At 44.3% G+C, this 23,309-nt stretch overlaps 1 protein-coding gene across 5 annotated transcripts in view; it reads right to left on the minus strand.

Annotated features, from left to right (window-relative positions):
• Positions 1-23,309, minus strand: part of PNPLA7 (patatin like phospholipase domain containing 7) — a 129,252-nt gene that overhangs the window by 18,379 nt on the left and 87,564 nt on the right. For all 5 annotated transcript variants that reach the window (XM_026059647.1, XM_026059644.1, XM_026059645.1 and 2 more), the window contains 5 exons: positions 17,706-17,862; positions 10,691-10,807; positions 5,735-5,804; positions 2,024-2,140; positions 74-222 (listed from right to left, as the gene is read on the minus strand). In XM_026059647.1, the coding sequence (XP_025915432.1) occupies positions 74-222; positions 2,024-2,140; positions 5,735-5,804; positions 10,691-10,807; positions 17,706-17,862 (610 nt within the window). The remainder of the gene's footprint in view (positions 1-73; positions 223-2,023; positions 2,141-5,734; positions 5,805-10,690; positions 10,808-17,705; positions 17,863-23,309) is intronic.

Below are 23,309 nucleotides of genomic sequence, written 5' to 3' on the forward strand. Positions count from 1 at the left end.
CGCCTGAATAAACCGGGGAAAGCTTCCAGTTCTGTACAAAAACCAGCTGTCTTTTCAGTATAGTCTATTATACCTTGACTTTCTCCACCAGCGGATTCCATCTCTTCCAGAGCAGCCACCAGCCAGACAAGCAGTCTCCATAGTTGGTGAGGTCTGTCTCATCCCGGCTTCCCACATCGATCGCTATCACCACCTTTGCGCCCATGGACCTTGCAACATCAGCTGGTGGGAAGGAAAGCCATTATCAGCACGCTTTCCAGCAGCGCTGTTCACTCCGGTGCTGCTCAAAGGCTCTGTACAGCTGATGATCACCCCTGTACAACCTGACCTATTCCATGAGGCTCCCTTTGAACAGCTTCAGGTACAAACACTCATAGCAACTCTGTCAAAACACCCTTTCCCCAGGGAGGCTCCTGCCCTATTTTAACTGTGGGCTACCACCAAAAGGAGAGACCCGAGCGTGCCGCCCTTAGCACCAGACCTAGCCAGTCTGTAACCGCAGGGTTACATACTGGCTCACGTTGCTGAACTGATGGTAAATGTCATTTATGGGGTACGTTTTCCCCCAGATCTGGAGGCTGAACTGACTCACTCGGAGGCCACGCTATCACCAATGCAAAGCAGCAGAAGCGCGTGCAGGGAGCAGGGGAGGGAGGGCAGGAGACACTCAGCTTGAGTCCGCAGTTGCGCCAAATTACGTATAATGTGAAAGTGCACAGTAAAACACACATTAGCTCCACCTCACGTGGCAGCGCTCACGAGAACAAAGATCTGGGGAACACGTATAGAGAACAAGGGGCCTAAAGAGCGGAGACGGCAGTGCAGAGATGCAACGCTGCAGATATAAGATATCAGCAAAGAAAAGGAACAGCAAAGGAACCAGACAGCAAGGAAAGCGCCTCGGAGGAACACAGGCTAAGAAAAGCTCTGAGATGCAAGAGAAAGATTCATATTTGGAAACGGGAAGGTAATGAGACAACACTTCCCACTTCAGAGTCAGTAAAAAGAGGACTAGCTGCAGCCTTTGGATAAGGGCAAGGATTTAGGCAAGTTCTAAGGGAGGGAGAAGAAGGACGCACTGCTCGCAGAATGAATTTAGATTTCTTCCACACCCCCAGAGTCCAAGATAGTTGCAGTTTCCAGAATAGTTATGCGTAGGAAAACCACAGCACTGAAGAGCCAATTTAGATGCTTAATTTAGACATTTAAAACAGAACTGTTCTCTAACTTGGATTTATCTTCTTGGCCTGGTTCAGTGTATTTTATCTTTTCTACCCCATTCCTAGTTTGCACAGTCCTAGTGTGCAGTTTTCACCTGCACACGTTCTTCTTGCAGCCTCAAGACATACAGGTGTAAAGGTGCCTTGGTTTGCAATTCATACTCTTGCTTATGGACACAAACAACAAATGTCAGACACAGACTTTGTTTTTTTTGTTTTGTGTTATTTTCATTTCTGTTCTTTAGGGAAATACAGTCTGGGTTTGTCTCTTGAACGTGCAAACTATTTAGATCGCTCAGATGTGGAGCCTCTAACTTGGATTGCTCTCTATGAATTTATGCACAATTATAGTCATAAACTGCAGTGACACCATGGATCTCATTTCTAGCTTGGCCACCCTCCTGAAGAGTTAATACTGCTGCTTTCTCAGAATTATTTCCTATTCAGGTGATACTCTTTGAAAAGAAACTCAAAAGATAGACTATATGGTTACAGTCTAATTTCTGTCCTCTTTTCAATGAGCACTAAAATAAATTCCAAATTAGCTTGCAATTATATTTTCACAAAATGCCAACTAGGAAGTATTTCGTAACAAAAAATAAATATAGTCTTAATAAAGCCACAGTAAAGCAAACACCTAGGAAACCGATAACAATGACTCTTGCTTGCCTTCCTGAGATAAAAAGTGTCTGCAATGTTTCCCACTCTTTTTTTGACAAGTAATCACGAGCACAGATGGTTTTGCAGGCAGTTTGACTGGCTGCATTCTTGGTGACTTCTTCCCAACCGATCCGTACACCTACCGGGAAGGTTGTTGATATAACCTCCATCCATCAAGAGATGCCCATCCTTTGGGTCACACAGAGGGGGCATGTACCCGGAGAGAGACATGCTGGCCCGGACATACCTCCACAGAGAACCTGTAGCAACGAGAGCGAGGGAACGGCAACAGTCTTAAATTACTGCAACAGCAACATGGGCAGGCTTCTGTACTCATTAAAAGAATCAGGAGATAGATGCTCTCCTGAGAATACCATTAGAAAGTTATTAAAGCAGTTTATTATTTTCTATACCATAATCCTGGCTAGGAAAAAAAAAAAAAAAAAAGCTATTCAGATGCACTTTCAGACAAAGATCTTAGGGGGGAAAAAAGAGTTTTAAGCACACGCCTAATGTGCATTGCCTTCAAGGAGGTTTCAGCATATGCCTGACTGCAGGGATCATCTTTAGTGCTTTGTTGAGCTTATGCTGATAAGTAAAGGAAAAGGTTTCTCCGGGGGACAAAGGGATAGGAAGAATAAGCAGACTGAAGGGCAGCTAAAGCCATTATGTTTTACAAAAAACCACAGAAAACAGACTTTAGCAGGAGCTGAACATGAGAAATACCTACTGCAGAAGCCCCAAATTCTGCTTTCCCTGCTTTGTAATAAACATTTCCACTCAGTAAAACCAGTGCAAGTACATGGTGGTGATCTTAGTTCTTGGAACGTTTCTGTTAATAGTGCTGAAAGGAAGAAAGTTATAATCTGTTCTTAAGCTGTTAGAAACGGAAGGTTTAATCAAGTAGAAATTGATTGGATCCGTTTCCCATGAAACATTTTGCTTTCAGGCTCTTATTTACCGATTTCTCTCTTTTAACATTTGCATCAGCTGAACTGGAAAGACATTGCATTCCCAAAGAGTCTGAGAATCACATCCAAGAAGAAAATCTTTAAAATATCAAAATTAAATAAGAACTGTAGTGTGAGCTCAGCTCTCAGTAATTAACTACTGGTGCTTTAAACAGCAACCCTTGCCAGCGAACTGGGAATCAATTTTTTTTCTTTTTTAAAATATAATGGTTCTTCTTCTAATTATAACCTAAGCATTCCTATTGCTTATCAGAGGTCAATACTGGCAGGAGGTTTGCTTTTTATTATTTTTATTATTAATAGTTCTAGTTGGTTCTAGTTGAACTGGAACTACCCCTCAAAAATGCTGACTTCTTGCGTTACACTCCACAGACGAAACCAGACAAAAGTACAGGATGGGAAATGGCAGAGGAAGATATTCCCCACCCCTGCATTCAGTGAAGTCTGGAGAAAATAATGACCATTTTCCGGCCAGTTTCTCTCCTTATTTTAAAACTTCTGCCCGAGTGAGGCAACTGCCCTCACAAAGGCCACATGAGATGTAAAAAAAGACTGATCTTGGGGGAAAAAAGAAAATGTGGGAGAATATGACAACTCATTACGTTTCAAAGAAAGCAAGCAAATCTAGAGAGGCGTTTGGCATGTGAGGAGCCCATCTGGCATACGCTGGCGCGGGAGCACAAGAGCCCGGACTCCCGCTCAGGAGCGAACCGGGGTTCGTAGCCACCTGTCTGGAACTCTTCTCAGAGTCTGATATCCAAAGCCAAAGCCCAAACTTATACAAACCATCAACGCAGTTCCTCCTATGGCTATCAGATGTTTCTCTGCATCTCTTAAGGCAGGAAGAGCACAGCCTTCCTGCAGCTCTCCTCCAACAACGCCAAGCCGCCCGCGGACACAAGTGAGCCGGGCTGGAGAGTCTTGCCGTCAGACCAGCATGCCACCCTGCCACGTGGTGTACCACGATGAAGGAGGAAAGCCTTCACCTCTGTCTTTACCCTCTCTCTGCAGACTAGGTGAGGGAGCTCTGAAGCAAACAGCCCTGCCTTACGACTCGTGGCTAAACTCAAAGCTGTTACACTTTGAGCATTTCTACGTGGTGAACTCTATTTAAGAAAAGAATTGTTCTTTCTCTGCTAAGATGCTATCCGCAGTAGGCAAACTGACCCTGAAGCTTAAAGGAAGCAAGATTTCAGCTGTCTTTTAAAATGGGCTTGATACTAAAGATACTGCAGAGAAAAGGAGAGTAATAAAAGGGCCAAACAGTGATGGAACCAACGTTGCACTAGCAAAACCAGTCAGCGGTCTCCAGACAGGATGGCACAGGGGTGATGGCACTTTTAATTCAAGGGTGCTGCTCCACGTTGCTCACACTGCTTTCCAGAAGGAACTGGTCATGTCCCGAAGAGCACACTGCAGCAGTGTCTTCATGTCCCAAACCTGCATTTACAATGAGCTGTGATCCAGGTGCCTTGAAAGTCCTCACAGCTCAAGAAAGATGGGTGAAAGCTCAACATTGGGTCTGTCCACCTTCTGCTATGGTGGGTCTACCCAACCCTACAAGCCTGCTGGATTTGAGAACGGAGGCCAGACTCATTAGGAAGGTACTAGTAATCTATGCACCTTAGCACACACTCAAATTAACAACATGTTTAGCTGCTCCAGTGTTTTGGTTTTTACGCATGTGAGCCTGACTCTTAATTGCACTGAAGTGGGCTTCAGTGGCAGCTTATGCTGATCCAAGTCAAGGCTGCCGTTGCCCATCCCTGTCTTACTCCAGCCATCCTCTGCACAGCCCTGCTGCACATTAATGTGCGCCAATAATTCCTGCAACTTCACATTTTAGGCCTTTTTTTGCCTGATCCATTTCTGATCACATCAGCTTCCTGGCTGCACAGGTGCTACTGCCAGTTAAAGGAAGAAGCAGGGACAACTAGCTGGATTGGAGTGCCGTTTCCCGATTTAAATCGGCTTTAACCTCTGTGGAAGCACAAAACAAAACCTACAAAAAAGACGAAACTTTTTCTGCTTGTTTAGCTCCCTTGGTTGTCCTAAATCAATGAAGCCCAGGTGCCAGTATAATTTAACGGTCCTGTGACCCACACCTTAACTGCAGGAATAGATAGTCTTACCTGAGCCAGCTCAAAAGATAAAACATCACAGACATGGTAGCAAAGGCTTCAGCTACTCAAAGAAATATTGGGAGCACCTGGTAGGCTTGTACTATCTTCACTGAAGCTTGAGTCACTGCACCATTAACCCAAAATAGCCAGCCAAAAGCTAAAGCAAGTGTCTCACAGGGCTGCCACCACATCCCGACATCAGTGCTGGCAGCTCAGATCTTTCTCCTCTGATCAGTCAGTGTAAAGTAAATTACAGTTCAAAGTTAAAAAACAAAACAAAATGAAAACTCCACATGTTTTGTGGTCCCACAAATACTGCTAGGAAAAAAAAAAAAGAAGAAAGAAAAAAGAAAAGAAAAGAGGACTGGACACAAATGAGACTCTAACCCATTCTCTGCTTCAGGCACAGGAGTCTCTTTATTGGGAATACATCTTCATTTATGGGGAATCTGAATGTTAAAATGCCCTGTTTGCATTACTTCTGATTTATGGTTAAAAATTCCTGCATTTCATGGCATGTTTTAAGGAAACAGAATGGTGTCGATGGACTCATTTGTTTTCTAAACAGTGACTCCACTATCTCATTTAATTTCTTCCCAACAGCTCTGTTCCTTATTACCTGTGTGCAACCACAGTCTGGTGCTCAGTAAATAACAGCAGAGGGAGAAATGAAAGGAAAGGCAAACTTAAAGACAAGCAAAATCATATTTCATCAGTCTTTAACACCTGCCACTGGAGAAAGCTGTCTGCACACACTTACCGTCCGTGTGGACCCTCATGGTCGAGGCAGTGATGTCAGTTGTGATTGTGAAATAAGGAATCCACAGATCCTGCAACAGAGGAAGTCCTAATTTTACTAATATCTGTATCCTTGCACTGAAACTAAAACCCATGTCTAACATGGGAGCTGAAGCAACAACTTCTGCATCTTGATAGACAGAGCTAAACACAAACGCCTGCACAGATGGAGAAAAACAATAGCTGTGTTTAGGTTCACAATCTTTTTCCTTACGCAAACACTTCACGCAGAACCAAGACAGACAAAACCCATTATTTTCTTTCCTTAACAGCAAAAAATACTTGTTCCAGAAGACTGCTCAGCACATAGAACAGTACAGAACCTCATCACTAAAACCAGAAGTTTACTTTATGATATTCATTGTTTTTTCAGATGAAGTCTGGGGTTCTGATGGTACTTTCATCAAAAGAGATCCCTAAGTTTTTAGTGCTGGAGGACAACGTGAAGAGAAGGCTCACCTTTAATGCGCTCTTTTCTTATCCAGTTTTCCAAGCACCTGCTTTTAGCCCCTCCTGGAGACAGGGCACTAAGCTAGACAGACATTTGATCTCATCCAGTATGGCCATTCTTGCATTTTACCCAATCTTTTCTGCTCAAGGTGGTGTTTACCCATTACACAGAGCAAGTCTTTCATAATTGCATTCATCATGGATGGGCATCTGAACACTTAGATCCCCATGTCCTCAACCTAAGAGTGTAGTGGGCAGCATCCTCCTTGCCTCACTTCCTTAAACACCAGAGTCCAAGACAAAAGGGGGAAAAAATGTAGGCCATGACTCTCTTTGAGCAATGTTTTTCCAGTCTAAATGACTTTCAAGTTGTATCATTTGGGACAACATTATGGTGCTGAAGTTAGGGGTCCTTTCAGCAGTAGATGCAGAGCAATGTTGCTGAAGCCCAAAGTTGCCTAAAGAGTCAAAGGGGACAATGTCAAACTTGGCAGCATTACCTACAGGAAGGGAGGACTCCAAGCTAGATCTTCAAGACGACCCCAGAAGTTGCTTAAGATACTGCAGGGTAAAATAGCAATTAGTGAGGAGTGTGGAACATAATCCACCTAATAAGCAGGGTGACATACAAAAAGAATGTCCTAATTAAATCCTTTACAAGTCTACTCATCAGGGGCTAGACAAAACCAACAAGCTCTGTTCCTGGGAGCGGAAGTTCACATTTTGGTTTCCGCAATGTCTGCACTCACATCCAACTAGCGGAAAAACTGAACAGGAGGTTGGCCTCCCAACTGCATAGGAGATCACTGGAGAAAGGATAGTTTTGGAAAGTCTTCATGGTGTCTAGTGAAAATGGTAGCCTGCAAAGAGGACTTATTTGAATAAACTGAACTTATACCTAGAGAACAAGAGCTGATAGTTGTGTGTCAATCAGGCACAGCTGAAGTACGACTGAAAAGGCAAACTTGCTTCCCCTTCCAGCCAGCCTCTCACTCTTTTCATGGGACAAGCTGTCTGGGCCTTCTCTGGCACGGGTTTGATGTGCCTTAAATTCATGTCAAAAAGGGTTTGGACTACAGCTGTCAGTACGAGCTCAGAAGTACTCCTTTTTTGGTCGGTCTGTATTTCTGGTATAAGCTTTTATGCTGTTCAATAAGATATTCTGAATTGCCAAGAAGGAGCTTTTTTCTAGTGAGCTTAATCTCTGAAGCAGCTCTGCAAAGCTGCTGGCTGGAACTGGGAGAACTAACAGATGCTGCAGAAGTATTACAATCCCATCTGGTATAAATGCCATAGGAGGGTGGATGAAGAAAGTGTGACTACAGGCATATTAGGGTGCCTCTCTGCGCTAAGGACATTCTGATGATTGTGGAACTCCGTGCATCAACCACAGTTTAAGCAAATATGGGGGAACAGGGAAAGAAGCGTATCTGAGGCTTCCTTTCATATTCATGGAAACACATGCCTGAAGGAAAACAAAACAAGACCTGCCACAGAGTAATACAGAAAACATGTTAGATTTTGTTTTGTTTATTTTGGGGGAGAGGGAGTTATTCAAGTTTGGAACAGGATTTGATAAAACTCTTCTTTGTGATTCCTTACACCTGAACCTCCAACTGAGATGATCTGCAAGAGAATTTTGTCTTTCTGGCAGATACGTGGCATGGGGACAAAAATTAGAGCTTGGTGCTCCCCTGCAATATATACTCTGATCTGGTGCCTTCCTGCTTCTTTCAGAGGAAGACTGCAGTGTCATCTGCTAGGAGCTGAAGAGTTAAGGCTCTGAATTGAGAAAGCAAGCTTATGAGTATGAGATAGAAGGATGAGTCCTATTCTGCTGACAGTGACTTGTCTGGAAGTCTATGAAGACACCAAATTTCTGTAACTATGCTCTTCACTGGCAGAGGAGGAGCAAATGGCATTCTCCTGCGGATCTCAGGAAGCACCTTGATTCTGTCCTCTCTCCCCTAGAGTTTCAGAGGAGGAACAGATGTATTTCGTGAAAAATACGTTTCAAGCACCCTGCCCTGGATTTTTGCATGCTTTCCTGAAAGAATGCGTGATTTTTTCTCTTGAAATGTCTTCTGCTGACACCTGTAGCAGCAGTCACGGGGGCTGCTGGTAACCAGGGCTACCCCACAAACACCACTGCTGGGAATCAGAAGACACCTACATTGCAAGGGTTGTCAGAGAGCAAGTTTAAGAGAAAACAGAAACCTCCCATTCAATGACAGAAATAACAGTACAGTGTAGAGTGGTTAGACTTCCTAGCTCTAACGGAGCAGACTGATGAGGGCATGCAGGAGAAGCACAGGCACATCATCTCACAGCCGCAGGTAGGAAAAGGAGGAGCTGGTCCAGTGTCTCCTGAGTTTAAGCGTTTTATAGGACCACAAAGACTATAACCCCACAGGTAGAAAGTTCTGTTACAATCAGCTTGGATACTCTGAGGATGGAGCAGTTGTGGCCAATCATCCAAACAGAACCTGTGTTTGTAAAGCTGTAATTAACTCTTGTAAATATATCTTTCCGGTTGGAAAATATTGTGTGGGTCTCCCCCTTCCCCCCAATCCACCCCACCAACTGCTGAGAAAATACAGGTGCCCATTTAGAGTGATTTTAAAGGACAAAAAAAAGCTGTACTAGAAGTTTGGACACTTCGAGAAAACATTTCTTCAAGGGTCAGTGCTTCTTAGTTCAGCTTTTTTGTTACTTTATAAGATACCCTTTATACTTGCACAGCTTTCAGTGCAAGTGTAAAGGGTATCTTATAACGCAACAAAGGGTATCTTTTTTTCCATCTCTGCTGACATGACCAGTCAACTAATACTAAGTACATGAATTGCGATTAAGGGGCAGCTGCCTCTTTCCTTCCAGAGCTACATAACATCTCTCTCTATTTATCTGATGACAGACTTCCTGCACAAAGACATCCTCAGGCACAGACTGAAGGGTTTAGCCTACGACACTCAACACACACACACACACACACACACTCACAAACGAGATGCTGTTGTATGCCTCAGAATCGGATTTCTCTTGGACAAAACAATTTCCTTCCTGAGACCACAAGGTCAGAACAGATCATACAGTTACAGCTGCAGTACCTAAGTCGTAACGTAGGAAAGAAATCTGCTGCATCTTGAAGGCAAGAACAACATATTGGCTGCGGAAACCAGAAGGAGTGATGATAAGCCAGGAGAAGCAGGGGCCACCTAAGCTCAGAGATTTTCTTCCATCCTGTCATTCACTTCTTTTCAAAGCTCTCTTGCAGCGTTCTCCTAAGGCCCCACGCTGCACTGTACCATGCGTTTCCCACAAGTGAAGGGTCCACCGTTCCCACCAAGTTAACTGAGAGAAGATGGGGCTTAGCACCACCTGGAAGCTCTCAGTGCTCTGCTCCTTAGCCACGTCAAACCAAGCAGAGAAGAGCTGTTCTGGTCATCGGACAACCACGTGTTTTCCCGTCAGGCCGTGCTTAAACCAAATACAGGAGTTGAAGTGACTCCGGAAGGGATAGGCATGATTAAGGAACTAACAGTGTGGCAGGTGCTGTGCCAATAACAAAACAAAAGTAATTCCAATCCCAAAGGACTTTCACTCTAAAACCTGTTCATTTCCAACACCATCCACTCTCCCCAGCAAAACGCTATTTTAAGCCACATATGATGATCAATCACTTACTTTCATACTTGCATTTACGTAGGGAATGTTTTAGGTTATGAAGCAAATTAACACTATTTATATATTTTAAACATATTTATTCAAAATAACTTTTTGTCAGGAGGATTCCAGACACAGGAATAATTTGGTTAAGACTGCAAATTAAATAAGACTGCAAGACTACCCAAGCCCTCTCTAAACTTGGTCACCTAGGAAGACAACCACTGATAACGTGCTTTATAAATTGCTACTGCTGCAGGAAGGATAGCGGGGGTTTTGAATGCAGCTATCAGTTCGGGTAGCCTGAACAGCATCTGGCAATTACAAAAGGTCACCAGGCACAAAATATGAGACAAGAATCTTTGACGTTATTTCAGTTTTCAATAGACTGCTCATAAAAACTCACTCTATCTTCAAAAAACATTGCTGCTCTCCTAACGACCTTTTTCTGCAGCGCCCTATGGGTCTCTTAAACCCGACTTGCAGAAAAGTAATGATAAAATAACCTCAGCAATTCTACTGCAGTGAAACAATCCTTACTTCTGCCCTCAGACAGCTAGATCCCTTTGTCGAACAGAATAGAAGCAGCTAAAACAAACGATCTTCTCCATGCGTGCTCTCCAAAGCCACTAAAACGAAAGGAGAGCCTCCTTCCCCCATTCGTGTAGCATCATGTTCACAGCTGTAACGTGAGGTCAATCAGCCCAGAGCCCCATATCTACTACGAGCACGGAAGAAAGATATTTCTGTTACTCCAGAATACAGGGAAACCATTTACCGTACAGAAACCGAACAAGCAACCTACCTCTATCTGCTTATCTTTGAAGATGTTGTTGATGCCATTGTTAAAAGACGCTCCAGAAAACATTGAGGTTATTGGGTATGTCAAGTCTAGAATAGTCTTAAACACTGAATTCATATCCTAAAAGGAAGAGAAATATTTCAAAGGTAAATATATTCAAGAATCCATATTAACAGTATTCATATGCAATTTGAGAGACATCATATTGCAGATTCTAGCAGCAAACAGGTGGAAGCATTGCTATCGGCAGCACAAAAATTGGCAAGGGGACAGAAATAGAGCTACAAAACCCACAACCACAACCAGTACCTCCTTGCAGGACATCATAAATTTAAAACAAAAAACAAACTTCCTAGACAATATGTAATAAGGCTATGGAATAGTGTGCATTTGCATTACTTCATTTCTACCCTTAAAACAAAACTTCACTCTGAAACAGTGCACATGGTCCCAGGTTTCTGCCTTAACAAATGCACATGAATTTAATTCTTGACTTTTTTTTTTTAATTATACACAAAGATATTAGTTATCCCTGCTTCATAAGCCTGTTAAGCTGAAACTTCAGCACATCTAAAAATTTTTCACATTGTATGTGCAGTTTACCCATGTGGAAATGAAATTATAAATCTGTAACATAAGAATTGATGTAAAAATCTGTACATCTGTTCTCATTTTTTGGATCATGCCTTCTTTCTATCCCAGGTTTAAATCCTTTATCTGCCTTGGTGTAAGCACTTACAAAAAACATATATGTGACTCTTCGGGGCTACAACAAGTTGAATTAATTCTCACTTCAAAGAGGTTTAAACATCCTCTCTATATATTAATGTAAAACTATTTTTCATTCCAAAGTCAGTTACTGGGGTCTTTACTTGCTGCTTGGTAGCAAGCACTAAAGTGGGCACTCTTCATAAGCTGGACTTAAAAAACATTAGGTTTCCTAAAGCAGCCTAGATATCTATTATATTACATAACAGTGGGCAGGCACTGTCAAATGTAACATCCATATACCGTAATTAGACTTTCCACTGAGGCTTTTTTCCACTTCAGGTTGTATTACATCTTTGCACTAACCTACGCGATGAAAACGAAGAAAATACCTGAACTAATCTGATAGCCCAAGCAGCGTTATAGCCCCTGTTATTTGCTCCATAACCACGGTGTTGCTCGCGGTACCTGACAAATCCTAGCAAAATTCAATGCCTGAATACACTACGCCATAGTCAATCAAAATAGAAGCAAAATAACAATAATAATAATAACTCTTGCACAATTAAACAGGTTTTTATTAGATAAAGTATGTCTATTAGGTGAAATACTTTATCCCTCTACATGGTCTCTTTATTTTAAGAGACAGACGCCCCGACAGACAACACAGTGCCATACGCAGCCAGAGCGCTGCTGCATGTGACAGCCTCCAAAACTGCCATCTACTAAAGTGATCAACATCTGGCCTTGGCTTTTCACTAGCAGTGATTTAAAGCAGAGCCGGATCAGCCCACATTGCCACGGCCAGCTGCTTTTACACTTCTTAGGTATCTGCCCAGATAAAACCAAGCACACACACACATACAAAAAAACCCAAAAAACAAAAAACCAACAACAAAACCCAACAAACCTTAAAAAAAAAAAGTCTATAAACAGGAAACTTGGTGCTTGCAAATCTGCCCACTTCATCCAGCTTCTCATTTTCCACTCTGATGGGATGAGGACAGTATGTCAACCCCATTACAAACACGCTCCTCACAGCTTCAGAGTTAAACGGAATTAGTTTCATACTTAAAGCAAGGATTTTGTCTCCGACAGTAGTTAGGAGCGATTAATTCGGGGGGGAAGAGGAATTTACAAAAATTCCGTTATTTAATGCCAAAGGAAGGTGTCTCCAGCTCAGCCCCATGTATCAGGTAAATGATCTTAATACTGCTGGGCCTCTACATTTTCCATGCAATTAATGCCCGCAGCAGTCTTGCACACGAAATAAAAGCTTCTAATTAATGGCTAGTTCTTCATATTCTCGTTTCTCCGATTCGGAAGATGCCCTTTTCGCAGATGCTGATGGCAAACAGCCTCCCTCAGCCTGCCGAGAATAGCTGCTACCCCCTCCCCTCCGCCAGATAAGCGAAGCCAAAGACAAAAAAAAAAAATCGCCCTTTGGAAAGGCAGCCGGAGCCTTATGGCTTCTGCCGTCCACCAGCACGAAGGGCGACGTCTTCGCCTCCGGGAAAAAGGCGGCTTCGGGTCCCTTGGGAGCGACAACGGGGAGCGCAGCCCCTCGGCGGCACCACCGGTTCTCGCGGAGGAGAGCGGGTGTTTTGCAATTCTTCACCAACGTTCCCCAGCGATTTCATTTGCTACGGCTTTGCTGCAACGTAAGCTTTCTTTTAATAAAGACTTTTGATAATAAAATTATTTTTTAAAGCTACCCCATGGTATAATGCGACTTCAGCGAGGAAGGGAGACGCAGCCGTGATGAGGGGCGATAGAGAAAACCGAATTGTGACCTCTGGCTATTTTGTGTTTTGATGCAGAAAGGTTGTAAACTGGGGTCAATAAACCAAGGACGCTCCCAGTGCTTTTCAAAATGCAAAAAAAAAAAAAAAAGCATCAAGGTTACAGGGAAAACTTTCTGCAAGAAAAGATTAGAAAAATTGTAGACAGATTAAATATTTTAGAAAGTACTTGAAATAGCATCCAGAACTGCTTTCAGAGCCTTTTCAGTGTTCACATATGAAGCTTTAATGAACCAAGCAAAGGAATTTGCAATGAAAAATATGTTAAAGACAAAATAAATGCATAATTCACAGTGACAGTGTCGTATCAACTGCATTAGATGGATATATTGATCCCAAAAGCAAGATGCTGGAAGTTTAGGTTTGAAGGTAAGTTATTAAGAAATCTAAGAAATGAAGAAAAAAAGAACTCATACTTGGAAGGTTAAGAAAGCTTAGCCATCTCTTAGAGTAAGGTAAAGAATGGAATAAAGAAATGCATGTTTAAAATCAGTTTTGGATGTTTTGATCCCATAGCATTAACATGCCGTCTTCATAATCATTTGTTCACACAGTTGCTACAGGACAGAAATAGGGTGGTTTGGTGGCTTAATGGGACGCGGCAAAGCAACAGACACACTTGGGTTTCGTGTGCAACCTCTTATCTGACATTCCCAAATCATAATGCTTGATTCGGGGTAAAATTTCAACAGCCCAAATAATACTCTGTGAGCCCTAGCTATACATGAAAATAGGTTTTTACTTGTACCTTTTGATACAGCAGTTTTATATTTTTTAAGATTTAATACAACCATGCCCAATTATTTTCATCTCCTGTTGTTAATGATCTCAAATACCAAATCTTAAAGGCCACCAGAGGAAATACTTCAGCTGGCTTACAAAGGGAAACCAGGCTGGCCTGACGTAATTTTTGTAAGCAGAGAAACCTAAAAATAAATAAATAAAAAAATAAAATGAATAAAACCAAAAAAAAAAAAAAAAAAAAGGTAGAGGAAGTTTTTAAAATGCAATTAAAAAGCAGCGAGCGCCAGCAGCGAGCACCTTGGCAGGCTGCTGCAGTCCTCCAGCATCCCCAGGCTGGAAGACACCCAAAGCAGGTTCTCTGCTGCGCCTTATCCACCACATTTATAAGACGAAACAGTTCCACATCCGTTTACACGTAGTCCATAATTAACTTGTGATTTCTTTAAGATTTGCAGTGCACTTTAAAGCTGCTTTGCCTCATATTACGTTTCGCCTTGCCCGAAGCAGCGCTAAGCCATGGTAACTGAGACTCCCTTCACCTGAGGGGCTGGGACCAGTTTAGTTTTCGGCTCTCCGCAGGGCTGGAGGTATCTTTCCCTTCGCATCCTGCCTGCTGCTCGTGCCAATATAGTTTGGCAACGTTTGCCCACTCATCTCCGAGTTTGTGTTTGTTTGCGCAGATCTGTACTTGTATCTGCTGTTATACAGGAAGATCTGGCATCCGAACGCGCTAAAACAGCGTAGGATGCAAAGCCATTTACAAAACGCTGCACCTAACTCCGCTCCCCCTCCGACGTCCCCAGCGAAAGTACCGCCGGTGGCTCCCGGCGCGCGGGCATCGCGCCCGTCCTCGCTGCTTCGCCGTGCAGGGCGGTCCCGTGCTGCCTCCCACGCTCTTCCTCAGCCAGCGGCCATCCTCAGCCTGCACCAAGTCCCACCAGTGCCAGGGATTTAGGCAGAGCCCTGCTAGGGCAGAGAGCAGCCTTCTTCCCCCGAATTACGGACGTAATGGTTCGAGAAGAGTATCGGGACACCGTGCGACAGCAGCGTGATCCAAGCTGGGGCACAGCTCATGATCCTGCCTTCGCCGTGCCGTGCCGGCGCAGCAACCTTCGCAGCCGGCAGCTCAAGGAGCTGAGCTGGCCAGAAAGAAATGCACGGCCAGGAAAACAAAAAATTTGGCCAGATCAGCTCCTCGAGCCACAGTATCTCCCAATGCAGCAGCACTAGAGCAGTTTCCACCATTTGTGGAAACCTGAGAGCTGGGTTTTGTTTTGCTGTTTAACCACAGGCGCAGAAGGAACTAACCTGGCTGGTTATTTCCACACCCCTCTGTATCATCCAGAAATCACATCGAATTACAAATATCCTTTCCCCTGTCCTCAAGTATACCACTAGAGAGATGCCGATTTCTAAAAATACCTGAAAGACAAATGCCTGCAGGACAAAACCACCATTTATTCTGGTGGTTAAAAAAAAAGAGTTATCTAACCCATGACGATGGAGGCATTTCAAAAACGAATACCCCCGTAGGCAAGAAGAGCTAGGCTGCAAGGTTTCACCCTCGACAATAACCTTCACCAGCACAAGCTAACAAGCACGAGAGCAGCCGAACTGGCCAATCCTCCAGCATGGAGCGCTCCAGTGCTTTTGCTTAATGTCGGCTTCCCGAAAGACACTGCTCAGAGCATCCCTTGCACCAGCCCAGCAGGCACCTGCCGGACCGATCCTCCTTGGCAGGGGTGCTGCTCCGGAGGACAGCACGAACGGTCCTGCAAGCTTTGGACACGGGGAATTTGGGGCTTATCTGCTAGGTTTGTCACTCAGAGGAGCAGCCTCTCCTACGCCTGGTCCTTGCAGGTGGCTCTTCTATGAACTTCTAACACATCTCACCTGCTACTATTACAGAGCTGGTGCTTGGTGAAAGGAGCCGCTCTCCTTGCTCAGGCGACAGTTGCTGTAACACAGTGCAGCAGAAAATAACTCGGAATAGCCAGCGTTAAAGAGATTTACAGTCCCTCAAACTGCTTTGTGCTTTAGCTGTGACGCTGAGCTTGGAGAGAGGGTTTCCATTGCTCTCTCCAGATTAAAAAGTAAATATTTTGCTGGGCTGGGCCTCAGAGCATGCCATTAAAAGTGAAAAGGGCTTCAAACAGAGCAGTGGGGGGCTGGAGGGTTTTTTTTTGGGGGGTGGTATTGTTTGTTCATTTGTTTTAATCTTTGATGCATTTTGACAGGCCGTTCTCAGACACTTGAACAATTCCTGCTTTGGACGTGGACCTGGCAAATTTGTCAGAATAAATCGCAAAAACCTCAAGTAAACCCATTCTTCGTTAACAAGACAAAATCTTTGCTCTAAGAGGCTGGAGGAGAGGTTAATTACTGTTTCATCTACGGATTTCAAGGTACAAACACCTGAGCAGTCTGAGTAGATAGGCTGAGCCCACCCTCCCCTTTGGGAAACAGTCTTTGACCTTTGCAGCTCGTGCTCAAAAGTTAATCGACAGATTAGATTTCTTTGTTTCATCTTTAATTATTGCTGGTAAGAGCAAACGTGCTTCCCAGTTAGGCTGGTGAGCTCACGAGCGGCAATCGCGGAGGTGCAAGGAAAACAGGATTTCCAGCTCTACATCAGCACATGTACATCACATCTGAGAGTGACCAGTGCAGGAGATAAGAGTCCAAGGCTAAATGGATCTCTGCTACGATTAAATACAGTTGTCCTTATATCCTTAACCTCAAGCTTCCCCCCAAACCCTTCCAGTTCCAGCACTCTGTACTGCAGAACAGTTTGGGTTCAAGGTGCTCCTCAACACAGCCAGGCAGGCTCCTATCTCCCCCTAAAACTAAAGACGTAAGCAGAACCAGAGCTCAGTCCAGCTTGGAAAACTCCTCAGGTTGCTTGCCTTTCAACAGGAAAAACAACATGGAAACTCGGTTTTCATATAAACAATACAAAAGTGAAATCGTACTGTAACTGGCAAATTCCAGAAATAATGCCAACCTTTACCGTTCGTCAACTTTAACTAGTGTAACTTGGGGCTAGTACAATTTTCCCCCCAACATCCTATCAATAAGTGAATTCACACGCAATCTAGAAGTTGCTGTTTAAAGCAACCTTCCCAAACCTTGGTTCAACTAAATGTATAATACACACAAAATCATATTCTTACAAGTTAAAAATTTCTCCTGACACAGCGTACCACCACTCTGGGATTCTCAGGCCACAATTAAACATTTTGATCTTATTTAGTTTAGAGAAGGATTACCTCTGTCAATCAGTTCCACTGAAAAATGACAGCATGTGAGAACGAAAGAGAGAAAATTATACAAAGGAGAAACACATTTGTTGAGAGTTGGAAAGGAAAAGGATTCCAGCACACAAAAAGAAAAGAAACAACACACAGGCTAACACACTTAAACAATATAATTCTACATTCATACTGTGACTAGAGCTTGCGCGGGGGGGGAAAAATAATAATAAAAAAATAAAAAATTAAAAAAAAAAAAAAAAATCAACAAGCATCTGGATCTTGCCCTCCTCAGGAGCTCACATCACCGCAGCTTGCCAGTATGACGGTGAAAAGCTTTTCAAATTCACTGCCTTTACGCCAGGCAGGGGCCCTGTTTGACACACAGACACAGAAGCGCAGAAGGCGGCGCTTTCCTTGGACGCTACTTGTGCACTGCTGTGTGTCCTAGGGCTTGCGTTGAAGCTCTTGCACTCCATCTGCGAGGAGAAACACCACGTTTCAAGTTCTTACCATGGCCCACTGCCTCGCTTTGATCCTCATCTGATTGTAGCTACGTTCTTCAGCGTACAAGGCACTCATAAAAGCTCCAATCGATGTTCCTCCAATCATGTCTACAGGGATGCCAGCTTCAATCAGTGCTCTGATAACTCCCACTTGGGAGCAGCCCCTGTGTCAAGCAGAGAAGAAAGAAAAGACGTTATCAGACAAACAGCCACTGAAAGAACAAAAACATGAATGCCGTTTTCTAAAGGAACTCAAGCGTGGATGGGCTGAACTGCCAATCTGTTGCTAAACAAGCATCAATGGCAGAAAAACAGAGTCATGAATGCAAAAAAAGCTTCAGAAAGACTTCCTGAGGAGCCTGGGAAATACAGACCACCCAGTCTGACTTCAGTATGAAAGCTAGTGACACAAAAACAACAGCAAAGAATCAAACTAGTGATGAGGGGAAGTCGTATGAGGGAAAAGTCAGCGTGGTTTTAAGGGAACAGCACATCAAGAACCTACTACAGTTCTGCTAAAGGAGCCAAAGACCATGGGATAAGCAAGAATCAGTGACGCCCACCACTGCTAGATTTCAAAGACCTTTCAGCAAGATTCTTTTCCAATGATTCTTCAAGAAACTCAGCCATCCTGGGATCACAGGACAGGTCATCCCATGGATTAATAATGGATTCAAAGATGGAAAATGAAGAGCAAGAAGAGACAAACAGTTTTCAGAAGGAAGGAACTTAGTTTAGCACACAGACCTAGTAAAAGGGCAAATGAGGAGGCAATGTTTGAGGATGATACAAATTCCTTCAGGATAGTCAAGTCTGCAAGATTCCTGGATTACAAGAGCTGCGAAAGGATCTCGCAGCAGTAAAGGAGTCAGGTGATAAAACAACATATAAAGCTCAGTGCTGATACGACAAGGGAAGACCAAAGTAGCAATGCCCATACGGCAGTGAACTCTAAACTAGCTATGCTCACACAAAGATTTTGGAACTGCTCTGGATATTGTCTGAAAAATACTAACCTCTTGTTCAGCAGAATTTTAAAAGGCAAATAAAAGAAACCTGAAAAAAAACACAAGACATAAAAACATAAATCCAGGATGCACCTGCATCCTGAGAGCTGCAAGCAAGCTCAGACTTCTCATCCCTACAAGGATATAGCAGAACAGAAGTGACAGAAAGAAGTGATAGGTAGAACACAGGCAGAAACACATGATCTGAACCAACATGGTGGGTCTTACAAACAGCTCTGCCTTAATGGGAGAGGGATCGCTATCCACCCTGCAAAACTATTACCTAAGTGGAGAAATTAGAAACGGAGGCTGATCGCCTTCTTACCAGTGCAAAATTACAGCCTCCGGTTTCAAAAGCTTTGTCCAATAAACACTAAGCATCTCAGTTAGTTCCTTCCACCTGGAGGGAGGTTTTGCAGTCTAAGGCATGCAGCTGTAAAGTCTTCCTTGCTCCATTTTCATTCATTCTTCTGTTACCCCGCGGTTTGCTCTATTTACGTCCTCTTTCCCCTTGCTGTTTACATCCTATAAATACTTGCTAACAGCTGCCAAGTCCACCGTAGGTGTCATTTGGCTGAGCTATGCTGAACGCATTCTTTCCATCCAAGCAAATCCCCTCCAGCTGCTGAAATGCTTTGAGACAGGTTCTCAGTTATATTGGTGTAAATGACTTCAATGACAGATCTGTGCTGGTGGAATCCAAGAGCAGAAAGGGGCTCAGTTAGTTTTCCTCTCCAAATTCTCCTTCCCCTGCTCTACTATTGCTTCTTTTCATAAGGTGCCCTAAGTTAAAAGAACTATAATTTTATTCCTGCCAGAGCAGCCCACTGTTTTTAGGCCTCTAGATGGTAGCTATCGTCACAATCTGCTTCTTCTGCTTGGTACTCACGTGTGCTTCATCCCTGTGTCCAAGTCATTTGCTGATATTGATTTTGCTGACAGACAGACCTCACACTATAAAATTTACTTTCTGGAGAAAGCCTACATCATGTGGACCCATTAAGACATGTTAAGTACTTTAAAGCAGTTCGTTTCTTGGAGGGCAATTTTCAACTGGCCAGGACTAGCTCCAGACCAGATTGCCTCCCTTTAACCTTTTCCAAAACTGGATCTCCTTATTCCAGCATTCATGTGCTCATAAAAGGGATTTGATGTAATCACTCTGGATTTGTTTTTACTTTGCTGTATGAGGTCCCTGAATAAAGATCATTATTTCTTCTACTGGCAAGCCATCACCTCTGGTCCTTGCATTGGCCAAGTTCCTTGCAATGTTACTTTCTTCCAGCTGAACGTCAACAGCAACATAACTCCAAAAGATGCATCGATTTCAAAGCACTGATCTGTAAGGTGGGAATGAAAGTACTTTTCTTGCTCTGAAAGGGATCTCCTATCAACTGCCAGATTAAATTATGTACCATTTATACAAGACTACAAAGCTGACTGCCTCTGTTCCAGCATCCTGAACAGCTCTGTGATTGAACGTATTTGTGCCACCTAAAATCCTGAGGAAAGGCAAGTGTGCCTGAACCCACTCCATTTCTCCAGGTATCAGCTGGCCTACTAAAAGAGACGACTTCTTCTCCACGTTTTTCCCTGCTTATAGCTTTAGGACTTGACTACTCCAGCAACTCTGCTGCAGAAAACTTCTCAACGACTTGCCGAAGTTGGTTCGTTCTTGGCCACTTCTTCACAGCTTACGGCATACGTAAACAAGGGCACACTGCCAAGGGAAGCTGTGTGCAGAAGCAGGCGGTTTGCCAAGCGGCACGCATCCTGCTCACTGACAACTCGCTGGTGCCTCGCGTACAGCCAGTGTGGGCTCATGCTACAACAGACGAGGGAAAGAAATCCAAGCCAGGAGCTGGGCCCCCTGCTAAGCGCCGGCACCAGAGCCAGGGTCCCAGCGCAGAGGAAACGGGGATCACATGCCTCTGGTAATCCCAGGCACATTTTCACAGGGGATCTGTCCCCTTTGAGGGCAACACGTGGGAATACAAGTGTTCGGCGTGCAGAGCACGAAGGAAGATTGCTTGCAATGACACCGGACATCAACACCGGAGCACTCTTGGGAGGTAGGGAGGAAGGGATTGGGAAATCCCTGATTATCTGGCTGACACAGGAGCCGAATACCACTTGCCTCCTGCGGCGGCGAGGAGGAACAGGGGAGTCCATCTGGAAATCGGGAAGCAGCGTCTCAGATACCAGATGCACATCACATCACTAGAACCGCACGCGCAGCTGTCCTTTGCATATGGCAGCCCGCCGGTGCAGCTGGACAGGGCACTTCCTCCGGCAGGATTAACGCCTGGCGCTAGGACACCGATAAGGACCAAGGCCAAATGACCTAGAAGATTATTTTCAAATAACTTGCTACTGGAACCCCCAAAGGTTTGCCCCGTGCTCAAGTGCAGAGTCTATATATAAAGAAAAGCTCTTCTTTTCCATCATATATCATTCCCTAGGACAGCCCTGACTAGTGTCCTTGAATTGAGTGAGCAGAAGTGGCACCAGTTAGTCGGAGGCGGCGCTGGGAATAAGAGTCCCGTTCCGTTTTCACCTCTGCCGCTGCCCAGCGACCCGCGCAGGTCAAGGCAAGCCAGGAACTGCTCCGTGCAGCGGGTTCCCTGCAAGGCTCCTCGCCGCACTACTTACCGAATGAGCGATTGCAATATGCTCAAAAAGCCTCCAGAAGCCGTGCTATGCTCCATCAGGTCCAAGCACAATTTCTTCTTTACTAACAGCGATTGCAAATAAACAACGACGAAGTAGGGAGAGGAGTTAGGGGGTCGGCGACATGCTTCCTTAGGAGGATATAGCCCGGTACGGGAGAGCACAGAAAGGCTGGCAGGAAAATTCCTGCTCCTGAAAGAAGCCCCTTCCTTTCAGCCCCAGGGGAAACACCGCCGGCGCGCAGCTCTAACGCACGAAGACCGAGCTCAGCTGATAGAGGAGAAATTCTGCTGGGAGGAGCGCGTGTGCCTGCTCCGCACGCGCCTGCCAGAGCTCGGATTAGACACGACTCGCTGGAAACGTGAGCGAACGCAGCCGGGACACTCATTTTTCAGACCGCGACTGACGGAGTAGCAAGGCAGGGCGGCAGCTTCAGCCCTTCCACAGTCCACTTCCGTTTGAGGGGGGAAGAGAAAATACAGCTGAGGTCTTCTGGCTCCATAGCACCTCTCGCTGCCCCCGACAGACTCATCAGCATGAAGGAGGCGTCTCTGAATGAACCAGAGGTGCTATTTCCTTTCGTTAAAAAACGGAATTAAGGGTCACGGCTGCTGCAGCGCGCTACTGTCCCCAAAGAAAAGCCACTGCAACTGGCTCGTCAGCTTGTTGCACCAACTGCCAGAGGCAATTAAGCAGCCAAGTAGGTGGAAAAACAGAGGGAAATTGCTATGAGGACTTTACTAAGCTCCACTGTCACCTAAAAAATCCCAATTAGGTCTCTTTCAAAACCTTAAAACTCCTGAAGAAGCAAGGGTATAAAAATAAGACCCGTTCTGCACGGCTTTGATTCAAAGCACATTACGAGCAGCCATCAGATCACCCAGCGCACTCACGGCGTAAGCACAGATGAATATATATTTACTATATCCATTTTTAGAGACATGCCCAAGCAGTTGGTTGGTCATCAATTTCCCCAACGCTGCTTTGAAACTGCTAGGAAAAAAACCTCAGGGTGACTTGAGCTTCCGGTCCACTGCTGGCTTTTCCCATCCGTGGGAACGGGCAGGAGGTTTTCAAAGCCCTTCCAGTTACGGCACGTGTGCTCACTGCAATCCTGAACCTCCTGAGCTGGTTACTGAAGCAGCAGGTCTCAGACTAACAGATACAGTTACATCCACTACAGAGTTATCTAAATAACTTTTTTTTTTTTTAATAGATAACTTAAGAGTTACTCTGGAGGTTCTCATTGTACAGGGGAAAAAATAAATAAATATTATTTAAATAAAGTGCCACGGAGGCATACTCTGTACTGCTATCTAGAGTGGTATCTAGAAGTGTGAGATAAGGAAGAGTTTGTTATTTATAGGAAAAGAAATTTTTCATATGCTTTTCCTTGTTTTTTCTGATTTCCTGCGCGGCTTAGTCACTGTTTGAGGAAGAAGCCAAGCAAGTCTTCTAGAAGTTAAACTCTATTATTTCCAATTTGGCACCTTCAGTCTTTCACAGCTACAACACCACATACAAATGTTGCTTTGAAATCTAATCACACTCGTATCCTTCCAATAATATTATTTCCCAGCTTCCCTGACCAGAAAACTTTCCAGTATCATAAATTTGCCAGAAGAATTACAGTGATTGAGCTGTCAGCTCAAAAGGGTAACAGAAACCAGACCACTGCACTTCTGTTCCCGCGGTACTACTTGCGCGCTTAAGAGGAATTTTTCAATCAGGGCAACATTTAAGAATTAAGCCCCATTTCCAAGCAGAATAGCAGGAGAAATCCTCCATTCATGAAAGAGGCCCCTGCCCAGGTACAAGTAAATTGATCCAGACACCCAAATTCTTCCTGCTTCCTCCTCCATTAACACCAGCCTCATTTCATCCTCCCCTTTAGCTCTGCCCTCAGATTCCCCCCATCTCCTTAACTCAGAGAC

Source organism: Apteryx rowi, unplaced genomic scaffold (genome assembly GCF_003343035.1).
Source record: "Apteryx rowi isolate R43461 unplaced genomic scaffold, aptRow1 scaffold_16, whole genome shotgun sequence".
NCBI lineage: Eukaryota > Metazoa > Chordata > Aves > Apterygiformes > Apterygidae > Apteryx > Apteryx rowi.